This window comes from Ammodytes marinus (assembly GCF_949987685.1).
Source record: "Ammodytes marinus genome assembly, chromosome: 11".
Lineage (NCBI taxonomy): Eukaryota > Metazoa > Chordata > Actinopteri > Uranoscopiformes > Ammodytidae > Ammodytes > Ammodytes marinus.
Genome location: NC_137215.1, coordinates 4284343 through 4297515, shown reverse-complemented (window position 1 = coordinate 4297515; position 13173 = coordinate 4284343). Strand labels below are relative to the sequence as shown.

The 13173-nt window shown below is 39.3% G+C and overlaps 2 protein-coding genes across 3 annotated transcripts in view; one reads left to right on the top strand and one right to left on the bottom strand.

Annotated features, from left to right (window-relative positions):
* rrp12 (ribosomal RNA processing 12 homolog) overlaps positions 1-8607 on the top strand; it is a 30590-nt gene extending 21983 nt beyond the window's left edge. Inside the window, exons 26-34 of the mRNA XM_080036866.1 lie at positions 2843-2934; positions 3609-3761; positions 4297-4481; positions 4882-4992; positions 5496-5536; positions 5671-5746; positions 6154-6221; positions 6924-7006; positions 7462-8607. Coding sequence (XP_079892992.1) covers positions 2843-2934; positions 3609-3761; positions 4297-4481; positions 4882-4992; positions 5496-5536; positions 5671-5746; positions 6154-6221; positions 6924-7006; positions 7462-7561 — 909 coding nt within the window. The 3' untranslated portion in view covers positions 7562-8607. The remainder of the gene's footprint in view (positions 1-2842; positions 2935-3608; positions 3762-4296; positions 4482-4881; positions 4993-5495; positions 5537-5670; positions 5747-6153; positions 6222-6923; positions 7007-7461) is intronic.
* Positions 1-13173, bottom strand: part of antxr1d (ANTXR cell adhesion molecule 1d) — a 152898-nt gene that overhangs the window by 101746 nt on the left and 37979 nt on the right. The window contains exons 18-19 of one of the 2 annotated variants that reach the window (XR_013845113.1): positions 12557-12685; positions 11172-12120 (exon numbers count right to left, since the gene is read on the bottom strand). Coding sequence is in view for 1 of the 2 variants with exons in the window: in XM_080037378.1 (XP_079893504.1) it covers positions 11965-12120; positions 12557-12685 (285 nt within the window). In the remaining variant the exon portion in view is untranslated. Of the gene's footprint in view, positions 1-9841; positions 12121-12556; positions 12686-13173 lie in introns of those variants that run through there. The other variant, XM_080037378.1, reaches the window with a different exon arrangement.

Below are 13173 nucleotides of genomic sequence, written 5' to 3'. Positions count from 1 at the left end.
GAACTATTAAGTATCTACCTGCTTTATCTGCAATTACGTTGGTGATATTATAAGGAATCGACTTGTGAATGAGTGTCATAACCCCCCTTGCCTGAGTATTAAAGGCCGCTGATAGTACCCTGCCCTGCCATCTCCTTCTAATTCTAATGTCCTCTTGTGCCGTAAGGTGAGTCTCTTGAAGGAAAATGATTTGAGGATTTATACTCTTTAACCTGGCCATAACTTCCTTTACCTTTTTAATTTTTTGCAACCCTCTGCAATTCCAAGATGTAAATTTAATTTCTAATTCACCTGTCATATAGAATCATAGCTTTGTAGATTGTACAACAGTAAGCAAAAATGTACCAGAAAAAAAAGAGGAGAAAGAAAAAAAAGAAAAAAGAAAGGAAAAAAGAAAACGTGATCTCAATAAACTGGTAACACACAAACCCCACACCCCAATAGCTCCAGAACTGAGCCTCCCCCCACCCCCTAGCTGCACACTCCAGCAACCTAGAAAAACACTCCACACTAAGTGAGGAATATTCAAGCTAAACGTATCATTCTCCCTCCACTATTTATAAGGAGATATCCAAACCATTATGTATGCGAGTAAATAAATTGAACCAGTGGTAACACCCTTTTGATATAAGGCAAATGTGCATTGAGATGCCGTCAATTTATAACTCCGCAAGATTATCTCACGTGCCAGTGACCCGGAAACAAAACAACCCGCGCTATGCGTTGTGGGATATGAAGTTTACTCTACTTGAATCAGGCATATTGATATTATCCCCCGAGCATTTCTAACAACATTCAAGTGGGGCATGTTCCCTTAACAAAACCAAACACAATGTTGATTATATGTCACCTATACAGTAAACGTTGTAAAGTATGACAAACAATAACTTATGCGACTTTTTATAAAACAATTGGCCGCTGGCCACTACACCTTGTATAAAAAGTTGTCTATGAAAACAAGATTAGCAATTTTTATCTGAACCAAACGAGCACAATAATCCGTTAAACATGTACGGCAGTATTTCAGTCCCGCGAAACATTGCATGTAAACAAACTTACTTGCCCTTATACTCTGCCGTGGTCATAGCAACGTTTTACGTTGGCGTACACAGTCAACCAGTCCCATTTCCCTCTTGGATGTTCCGAATAAATTCCTCCACGTCTGTTGGTGTACCAAAAGTATGCGTTTTATCCTTGTAAGTCACCAGCATTTTAGCAGGAATCAGCATGCCGTGTCGAATCCCCAAGCTACGAAGCCGCTGTCTGGACGCGTCGAAACTTTTCTGTTTCTTGTGCTCTTCTTGTGGCAGGTCTTGGTAGAAGCGTACTTGTTTATCCTTGTAGAGAAGTTGCTTTTTGGTTCTGGCTGCTCTTAGTACGGCCACCTTATCTCTGTCGTTCAGGAACCTCATTATGATTGCTCTTGGGGGTGCGTCGGGCTCTCGGTTCGGACCAGTCCGATGGGCTCTCTCCAGAAAAGTAGCCGACGTTAGTGTTGTGATGCCCAGTGACTCCGGGATCCACTTCTCAAGAAAGCCACAAGTATCTCCCGCCTCTGTCTTCTCTGGTAGGCCAACCAACCTTAAGTTGTTGCGCCTAGACCTTGCCTCTTGGTCCGTGGCTTTATCTTGCAGCTCTCTCTTATCATGTTCAAGTTTTCGGACCTTAGCTTGGAGTGTAACCACCTCGTCCTCAGTGCTGGAGATGCGGACCTCTGCTCTCGTAACACGCTCTGTGCAGACGCTAATCTCCTTTCTCACTCCGTCTATTGCACTTATTACCCCGTCAAACCTGTCCGAGAAATCGTCCTTCAGCCCTTTGATGGCGTCAAGGATTTCTTTGCCTGCTATTACGTCTCCATCTTCTGGTTCAGCTTCGTCAGGCATGGCGCTAGCATTAGCGCTGTCGCTAGCTTCCCCGCCAGTCTTTGTCAAGCCAAAATCCGACATTTTTGCTTGTTTGCGTCTGGTCATTTTGGTTGCTGCAGGTTTCTTTGACAAAGCCAAACACGCTGTTCACTTTTGGTGGTCGTAAATTAGGTTTCTATCAGTTTTTAATAAAAGTTTAGTGGAGGGTAGAAAAACCACCTGCTCAGCTCGCCGCCATTACCGGAAGTCCAGTGTCTCTTGTTTTACTCTTTAGAGGCATATGTTTGAGTAGAATGAACATTTTGGTTTTATAATATAAACTCCTGACAACATTTCTACCAAATTCACAATAAAAATATTTGTCATTAAGAGCATTTCCATTAAGTAATGTAGAGATGAAGATTTAAGAACAATCCAGACTGGTCTCTTAATTTTTTCCGCTGCTGTATATGAGATTGTTGTGTTACTATTAAACTACTAGAGAAATTTGGGTCTGCTGGAATTTACAGCTCATTTCTAAATCAAATTTGAAGTCTTTTCTGTTTCCCTTTTTTATATGAAGTCAGTGATTCCGGAGAACGCTGGTTGACAATCACTTTTTCTCAAGATCAGTGAATATCTCTTATCACACACACAGTATGGACATGTAGCAGATCGTGAGGAGATATTCACTGCTTTTGACCAATTTGAATTTTTTGACAACAAGCGTTCTCCAGAATCACTTTTTCTACAGTTTTATAAATGCAAATTCTTTTTACTTTTAACCATGTTTCTGCCTTTTTTAAAACATTCTCTTAAATCCAATTTCAATATTATCTTATGTCTTATTTTTAAATATTTTTCGACGCACCTGTAAAGCACTTTGAATTGCCCTTTGTATGACATTCACTATATAAATAAACTTTCCTCTGTGTGTGTGTGTGTGTGTGTGTGTGTGTGTGTGTGTGTGTGTGTGTGTGTGTGTGTGTGTGCAGATGGAGGGAATCGGGAGCATCAAGGACGACGTGAGGAGACACTTCAGAACCAAACTCAAGAACGTCTTCACCAAGTTAATCAGGAAGTTCGGGTACGTGCAACCGACTGGGTTTCTATCTCATGAGACTAATATGGTTTATACGGTATAATATCTTAACGCATTCTATAAGGTCATATAAGTCGGCACCTCTACCCCACTTTTTTTTTAAGATATTTTTTTTTTGCATTTTTATGCTTTATTGATAGTGTAGAGACAGAGTTGAAATGGGGCAGAGAGGGGAGTGACATGCAGAGAACGACCGCGGGCTGGAATCGAACCCAGGTCCGCTGCTGGCCGAGGCTCATGGGGGGGACGCCTTACCAACTGAGCTAAGGGCGCCCCCTCTAAGATGAAAACAAGTATTAAAAGTGTCTTAATACACAGGATTTGACGCTGAATGACATGCAGTGATTTTGATGGGTTTTCCTTTGTCTGCCCAATGGTGAAACCTTCACCGGGGGATTTTAAAACCTTTTTATTTCATTTTTTATTATGTTATTAAATAATGACTAATGACGTTTCTGGTCGACTAACGTTTGGTTGACAGTAAGTGGGCAGCACTAGTCCAGAGTAAATGCTGAAAGCCGGCATATTGGCGAAATGTTGTTCCATCAGTATGCTTGAATCGCTGTGTAAAAGGGGGCTTATAATATATTTTAAAGTGTAAGGTATGGTGTGTATTTGTCTGTATTTCTCTAATGTATGTATGTTGTATTATAATGCAGTTTTGAGCTGGTGAAGAGCATGCTGCCGGCTGAACATCACAAAGTGCTCGCTAACATCCGTAAAGCTGAAGCCAGAACCAAGAGGAAGAGACAAGTGTCTGAGGAGGACGGATCAGAGAGCGAGGAGGAGACGCCCAGAGCCAACAGCAAGAGGTACAATGCTGTTATACACACACACACACACTCACAAGCACGCATGCACGAATGAATGAACACACTCACTCACTCACTCACTCATCACTCACTCACTCACTCACTCACTCACTCACTCACTCACTCACTCACTCACTCACTCACTCACTCACTCACTCACTCACTCACTCACTCACTCACTCACTCACTCACTCACTCACTCACTCACTCACTCACTCACTCACTCACTCACTCACTCACACACGCACACCCACCCACACACACACACCCACACACACCCACAAGCACGCACGCACGCACACACGCACGCACAATTAAACGAAAAAGTACAGTTTACATTTGTACTACTTTGTCATTTGCAAGTTCTTTTATCATTTCAAGTGTTCAAAAACCCACATTTTTTATCCTGACACACACTCTCACACTCACACTCACGCACACACACACCCACAAGCACGCACGCACACACACACACACACTCTCACACACACACACACACTTTCATTAACCCTCTCCCTCCCCTCCCCCCCTGTAGTATTGAGGAGATCCTGGCGGACTCAGACAGTGAGTTGTCGGAGGACGAGGGGAAAGGCGGGAAAGGCGGTAAACCACAGAAGAAGAATCCTGTCAAACAGCAGAAGGGCCGAGCGTGGCTCAGAGAGGGAGAGGGAGACGACCCACTCAACTTCCTGGATCCAAAGGTTTCACAGAGAGTCCTAGGTAAGGAGGCACACATCCACTGTTTATTTTAATTAGAAATACTTTATTTTTGGATTATTAAAAAAATAAAAATAATAATAATACCCCCTCTCCCCATTTCCACTATATCTCTCTGAATCTTCAACTATTAATAAAAATGTCAAAACACCTAAAAGAATTATCTTAAAAAAAGAATAATTGGATGTATTTATTGACCTGTTTTTTTTTATTATCTTTATTGAAGTTTTTTCCTTTTTTTCACAACACACAAACAAACAAACAAACAAACAAACAAACAAACAAACAAACACCTGCACCATCACAACATACAAACCATCAAAAAATTTAAAAAAATAAAATAAAAAAAAGAGGCAAATCTATCTCATATTTGAACCTGTATTTTGTTGTTTGTTCTGTCCAGCCACTAACCCGGCTCAGAAGAAGAGCACTAAGGCGGCTCACGGCTTCAAGGTGACGTCAGACGGACGACTGATCATCAGAGAGGACGAGGAGGACGACGGGGACGACAAAGGTGAGGAGCTTTCACTATTATTTTGTGTTTTAATTTACTTTAAATTGTTGCTTTTACATGTCTTTATGATGTTTTGGATGTAATGTATTTCACTTGTTCTACTGTACAGCACTTTGGTCCGCCTCGGCTGTTATAAATGTGCTTTATAAATACTTGACTTGAATATTCTAGGTAGTTTAGAGTAGCTATGAGGAACTTTCTGTTTTATTTGATTCTAAAGCCCCCTTTCTGTGACAAGCGGTCGTGTTTTTACGACACCAATAAATGTTTAAAAAAAATAGCATTCTTTTCGCTGATGGTCTCGTTTGCTGTTAAATGCTGTTAAAATTAGTCTGGTTCAGATATATTTTAAAGTTCCTCGTAGCACATTTAACATGAGATGGGACCCACGTAAACATTGGCTTCAATGACCCGTTTATACGTGCAACAATTGAGGACACATTCACTTGCTGTGTGTCTGACCAGGCTCTGATATGATAATAACCTTTTTACTTTTCCCACAGATGAGGTGAAGGATATCCTGGAGGAGGCCGGAGTCATGAGTGTGAGTATTTCCATATGTAGCGCATTATTATCCAACTTTATTCTGGCTTCCATTACATGTTCATTGCTGTTTTTCATATGAATTTCTTTAATTTATCTTATACATTTTTTATTATTTTTTATTATTCCGTTCAGAAAAAGACCCAGAAGAAGAGGTTCAGAGATGACAATGATGAAGACATGGACATTGAGCCCCAGATGAAATACAAAGGTAAGATGGCGACCAAACAATCTTAGTGACCTGTTTAATAAATCAGCCATCAATTCATGGACTGTTCTTAGGTTAAAGCTATAGCGCGTAACTTTTTCATATAAATGAATGTCGGTTACATCGAAGCCATCGCCAAATGAGTTGACACAAAGTTGATTAAGCCTATCTGCTCCATAAAACTCTCTGTATTTTATCGTACAGCAGAAGGAATATTATCCTTTGTCAATCACTGAAGGCTTTACCTCATGTAGATGCACCGACAGTTAGTGTTGTTGTAATTACTCAGAATTCCTCATGGGGGGGTGACAGAAGTTACGCGCTGTAGCTTTAATACTTGAGAAAGCTCTGGAGTTGAACAAAAAAAAACAATTCATCATCAAGCAACACGTGTATTCCTCTCTCCTCAGCTGGAGGCTCTGGTATCCACAGAGCTCTGGGAGGAAGAGATGAGAGCGGAGGAGACTACAGGTCTAAGGTGAGTGAGAAACTACATGGAGAAACACACACACTGAAAAAAAACAAGTCTGATGAGGAGGAGTGCGTAACCCAGGTTATTTTCTGTAGTTCCAAAGTCACAGGAATTCCCTAAAAGCATCATTTTCAGAAAATAATCACTAGATACTGTAGTTTACAATGCCCCCTAAACGCATCACAGGCGCATGAACGGCCGACAGCCGATGACGCAGACAGAGAAACTGCGAGACACATGCAACTACAAGTAATTAGACGAAGATAACGATATTGATAAAATACTTAATGTGAGAAACTGCAATTTAGACAATAGAGATAAGGAAAACTACTAGTGGTCGGTTCGGGAGAAATCGAGTGGAAGCTCCGGACGGGTGCTTTTCAAAGTGTATATTGACGATTATCCTGGTGAGTTAACAGTTCTAGGTTAGCTAATAAGCATTGAGTTAGCCGTTTAAACTTTTATTGATAAGACTGTACAAAGAGTAAACCTTGAAGAAAGCCCGCTCAGTCCTGTTTGATGCTAGATTGAGTTAACTTAAAATCTCACTTATCTCTACTGTACAACATGTCCTTATTTGGTGTTTTCTGATGTCCATTATCTCTTATTTATTGTTTTTTTTTTTTACTGCTGGCTGTAAAACAAATGGCCCCTCTGTGATAATAAAGAAATCATAATTTTTCCCTCTTTACCTTCTCCGTCTCTCAGAAAGGAAAAGGAGATGTGAAGAAACAGGGGAAGATGGATCCATACGCGTACATCCCTCTGAAGAAAGCCCAGCTCAACAGAAGGTAAAGGGGCAGCCATGTTTGAACAATAATAGACAGAAAAATATTGACAAAAAAATGTACTAAATGAGTAAGTACGCACATTATAGTTTTATTTTATATAGCCCCTTTCGAAATGTAGGTTACAAAGTGCTTTACAAAATTATACACAAGTAGAAAATAGGCCCACATAGAAACGCAGCAGATCAATGTGCCTTACATAATTCAGCCCATTTCAATTGCGATTAACTATCGAAAATAGAATCATAAAATAAAATATTTATTTAATCTCGATATCAAAACATTAATCGTTCGACAGCCTTCATTTATTTCGATAAGAGTGTGAGTGGCTTAACATGTTGTATTGTTTTGCGTTGATAGATTAATAAGATGTAATGTTCATGGTAGGAGATTCATTTATTACATATGAATGTAAAGGGTGAGACGCTAACATGCTGTATTGTGTTGTGTTTTAACAGGAAGAAGGCGAAGCTGCAGGGCCAGTTCAAAGGCATGGTGCGAGGAGCCCAGAAGGGGGCGCAGTCTGGCAAGAAGATGCAGAGGAAGAGGAAAGCCTGAAGAAGAACAGACCTGTGTTAACTCAATGGACTTTAAATATGTTGTGTGTGTGCGGTGGTGTGTGTTTACGGACACCAAACCTTGGATGTGTGTGTATGTCTGGGTGTGTGTGTGTGTGTGTGTGAGAGAGAGAGAGTGTGTTTCTGACAGGCTGTTGTTGAAGGAGAAACCAGTTTGTTTTTAAAACTGTTCCATCTTTTCACAACAGGCGTGTGCGTGCGTGTGTGTTTGCGTGCGTGCGTGCGTGTGTGTGTGTGTGTGTGTCCGTCCCAGCCTCGATGGAAATTGACAGACGAAATTGGAATTCCCTTTTGGTTGTCAAAATACTGCGATCCAAACTGTTCTATCCTATATGCATCAGATAAACTCTCCCTTTTGATAAACATAAAATAATATTTATGTGTGAACATTGTCTAGATTCTTTGACAGACCCTATCCCTGCATTCCAGTCCCCATACTTTCTGCTATTTAGTATGTTAGAAAAAGATTTAGGATGTCCCAAAACTTGTGGTCAAATGCAGGAAGCTTAGATACCCTACTACATCGGGCTGAGATCTTTAGTGTGGAAATAAGCAGCTTTTTGGGCTGATTCTGACCCACAATCCACTGCAGCAGAAGTGACGTCACATTGACGGAGCCTCCGAGTGAAAACAACCAGCGATAAGACAGATATGAAAGCAAGAGGCAAGTTCAAGGCGCCAAGTTATGATGAAAAAAATAAGTAAAAGTATGTCCCAATTGTAGCATACTGCATGCTCACCAGATTATTTTTATGATCAGCTGTAGTATGTAGAAGAGAAAAAAGAAAGAGTATGAGATTTGGAACGCAGGGTAGGACTGGTTTGGAGAGAGAAATGCCTGGGCCTTTGTTGTTATGTGTTATTTGGCCACTTGAGGGCGCTGTAGACCTCTGGCTTTATCAACACTGTTTATGAAATATGTTTAAGATGATTTGAAACAAAGCAATCAGTCTGTTGTCATTCATTTCCCTATAGGGGTGGATATAGTCATTTTGGGGCCTTAGGCAAATAGTTCAAGTCACGTTTATTTATATAGCACATTTAAAAAACATTAGTTGACCAAAGTGCTGTACAAGATACAATACAAAACAACAAATAAATATGCCGAAGATACACAACAACATAACAAGCTACATTTTTGTTAAAGGCAAAAGCAAAAAAGTCTTAGTCCAAAGTCTTTAGTAACGTTTTAAACTGGTCAATACACTGGGCACTTCTCAGACTCAAATAATACATGCATGGGGTCCCGTTTTCCTAAAGTTATCTATCGAAGAATTGACCTATATTTGTGTGCACATTTTGAGCTTTGAATTACAGTAAAAACTATTGAAAGTGAGTGATTTTATTGGATTCTACTTCACTCTACTTTGAAGCAATTACTCCTTTAATAAATACATTATTAAGTCACTCTATAATCTAGTTCATTTTCTTTTATTTAACCGCGAAAGATCAATTGAGGGGCACACTACTTGCTGTAGTTTGGTCTGGCTTTGCGAGACTAATTGAGGGGTGACCCTGTTTTACAATGACGTCAAGTTATATACATACAATAATAATACAATTATTACACTATTAGGAGAAAAATATGTTGCTTGCCTTATAATGTAATAAGTTATATTACATTATGTGCAAAAATTATTAAGTTTAACGCTCAGAATTTTCTAACATTGATAACATTGTCAACCAGTTATACCATTATAGGTTTTATTAGGTTTAATTTTTTTAATTTTCCATTACATAATGCAAGGTTACATTGTTGGCTCTTACCAGACCCATTATAATTAAGTGAGAACATGTTTTTTTTTAAGTTGTTTTAAGGCAACCATAAGTGCACTGAAGGACATCTTATATGCCATAAAAAGTTTATATCGGAATAGTGACGTGGTCCAGAAATGACTGTGTGAAAAGGCTCCAAAAGCTATAAAAAAAACGTGTAATTTTTTTAGTATTAATTAATTTAGTAGTGCACCTTAATGTCACTTATTGATTATTTTCGTCTAGAGGGCAGCGGAGGTGATATTAGTTTAATTAAAGAACACACATCACCAAATATCTCATCTTGAAAAATCCAATTAACTAATGAATGGATGTCATAAGGTCTCCGTTGCATCGACCCCAATGTGTGTGTGTGTGTGTGTGTGTGTGTGTGTAAGCCTGTGTGTGTGTGTGTGTCTGCCAACTCACATTATGACTGGGCAAAAAATCTTGATATAACACCAACACTTTAATAAATATGAAAGAAAAATCACTGCCCGGAGAGCACAGTAAAAAAACATTTTATTTATTGAAGTCAGACCCAAATAGGTTGCTTATAAAGAAACAATGCAAAATGATCATTTCAGTCAGTTAATGCAGTATACAGGAGAATGCAAGCGTCCTATGCGAAGAACCACAAATACATCAGATGCCATGCTAGAGCCCCTTAAAGCTATAGTGTGTAACTTTTTCATATAAATGAATCTCTGTTTCATTCAAGCCATCGCCGAACGAGTTGACACAAAGTTGATTAAGCCAATCAGCTCCACAAAACTATCTCTGTATTTCTCAGTATGGCAGCGTTTACAAACTGGTGTCGCCCCCCTGACACTGGTGCAGGAGCTCAAGAAGCGCCCAAGAAATGTTTCAGTTGTTGATTCTACTGCTAAGAAAAAAACCTGGACGTACAGCAGAAGGTATAAAATCCATGTGCCATCACTGAAGGCTTTACCTCATGTAGATGCACCGACAGTGTTGTTATAATTACTCAGAATTCCTTACGGGACAGAACAGAAGTTACACACTATAGCTTTAATACCTCATATCCACTTTGGTTATTCCCCCTCCTTTTAAAGATATGAAAACCCAGCAAACCAACGGATGCTAAATACTGTATAAAACCGATGCAGAAAGGGCTCGCAGTAAAATAAATAAAGTATGAACTGCCCTGCAGTCGCAATAAGATCACGATGAGAAGAATATAAAAAAAACAAAATTCCTTGACTCCACCTTTTAACATTTTAACTAAGACGAAGAAAAACAATTATTTGGATTAAAAGGATGAATCATTCTGTTTAGTAGCGACGTAAGTTAGCGTACATTAAAAAAATTAAAGACAACATTGGTATTACATCCCCGGTGCCCACCATCTCTACCATTGTGTCCTTGAGCAAGACACTTAACCCCAAAACTGCTCCAGGGGCACTGTACTATGGCTGACCCTGTGCTCTCTGACCCCCTCTGAAGTGTGGTAACTTGAGAGGGGAGATGAGAAAAGACAAATTTCAATATATCCTTTTGTTAATTGACTAAAACAAGCAACTTAACTCAATCTTTCACTACATGCTGTATTTTCTTTCAACCCCTTTCCTACATATTTCTATATATAGTGATCAGATCTATTTTACCATCACCATTCAAACTGTACACAGTGTCACAATCACAATCTAACTTTCAACAACACAGAGATCCTTATATAATAAAGCGTCTATGAGGAACTTTCAATTGGTGTTCATTCTTGCGCCCCCTTTGGACCAAAGCGGTAGTGTTTTTACTACGCCAGCTGTTGTTCCTGGGTGAGCGTATATACCCATGACAAAGGCATCAAGAAAAACTATAATAAAAATAGCATTCTTTAGCACCGATGGTCTCGTTTGCTGTTACATAGGATTTATGATCACCAGAGGAAAAAATGAGACCACACCAGTTCCACATAGCTACCTTAATTCCTAAAAGGATCACACTTTCCTCTAACCACTGAAGTCCACATTACATCTAGAACGGTACATACAGGCTTAATCAAGTACAGACATGCTCTCTTTTTTTCCATAACATAGAGTATGCCATTTTTTTCCTGTAAACGTTACCGTGGGTTTTATGGAAAGCTAAAGATACCAGAAGCAGATTGTGCTAGGCTATCATCAGATAAATATTTATTTTTTTGCTGTCCAGCAACAAAACACGGGGGCTTGAAGAAGTCGGAGCTCCTGCCTTTTTTTAAAGATTTTTTTTTAAAGAAAGATTTTAGGCCTCTCTGCTGTCTGAGTTTTTGTAAACAAGAAAATACGGCAATCTCAAGTTTATCCTCAACCTAATATTTCGACTTTATTATTTTCTCTAATGCATTATGAAAAAAAAGTCCTCTGATCAATGTTTTGTTCGTTTCCCATGGACCTAGAACTCTTACTTAGTGGGATGGGAAAAAACAATATTTTTTATTTTATTTTGTGGAACAAATTGATGTTGGGGGGGATTTTTTCATTATGCATTTTGAGTAAAAAAAGTGAAAATGTCCCTAATACTCTTCCGTAGTCTTTGGAATAAGAAATGTAGGACTTGTTTTTTTAGTTAAAATTTAAAAATGTATGTATCGGTTGTTTATGTGAGACCCCCCCTCTCCTTGGGTCATCAGAGCCGGGGTGGGGGTCTAGAAGGCGGTGGAGCTCTGGTAGGGGGCGGCCCAGGAGGGAGGCTGGATATGGAGGGGGGAGAGCGGGCAGGAGGGGTGGTGCGAGGGCCTCGAGATGGAGGCTTGGTCCGAGGAACAGAGTTACTCACCAGCGGCTGTTAAGGTTTGAAATGGGAGAAATATACAGAACTATCAATAATAAATCAGACAATTAACAACATGTTTATATATACAGTCAAAACCGAAATTATTCATACCCCTGGCAAATTTTGAATTAAAGTTACTTTTATGAAACCAGCAAGCTTTTTCTTGATTGGAAATGGACACAGGCTTCTCCCAAAATATATTAAGACGATGTACGTATATAGTGCTAAGAAGGAGGTATTGAAAAAAAATTATGTTGAGATAATGTCTGTTAAAGATTGTTGTATAGAAGAAATATACAGATGCAAACAGACAAGGTTTAATCAAATAAGCAACTTTATGTACATTTTGGACCTTTTGTTTCATACTAGTATATAAAAAGAGACATGTTATTGAAGCAAAATAGACAAAAATCTCAAAATGAACCAGAGAGACAGAGATACACACCACAGCCTGCTCTTCAGCTGGGGTAGGGGGAGCAGAAGGAGAGGGGGGGAGGTGGTTCCTAGGAGGGGCCCGCTGCTGGTTCTGGTTCATTTCTGTGTCTTTGACCCGTTGGAAACTGATACAGCGACCCTGAAACAGACACACACAGACAGGGAGGTGAGGCGGAGACACTGCAGGGGAATAGGGGAAGATTTTTAACTTATGGATGTCAGCGTCAAACTTTAACATTACATTACATTGTATTTAGCTGACACTTTTATCCAAAGCATCTTCCATTAAGTGCATTCAACCATGAAGGTACAAACTCAGAACAACAAGAATCTCGTAAGTACTATAGCTTCGAATGGAGATACTATAACAAATGCATTTTTTTTTTGTCGAAGTGCAAAAAAAAACAGTTACCAGTTGATTACTGACATTAAAAAAAAAATTCAGAAATTTTGAATAAATTAAATAAAAAATTTAGCAATATCTATCTACTGGTAAGTATGCATGAATTTGCATCTCTGGATCAAATGTAGATGTTGGATGAAGCCGGAGTTATAAATTCTTTATTATTATTTTATACAACATATTAGAGTCCAAAGTTTTTACAGAACAGATTTTGGATACAGCCT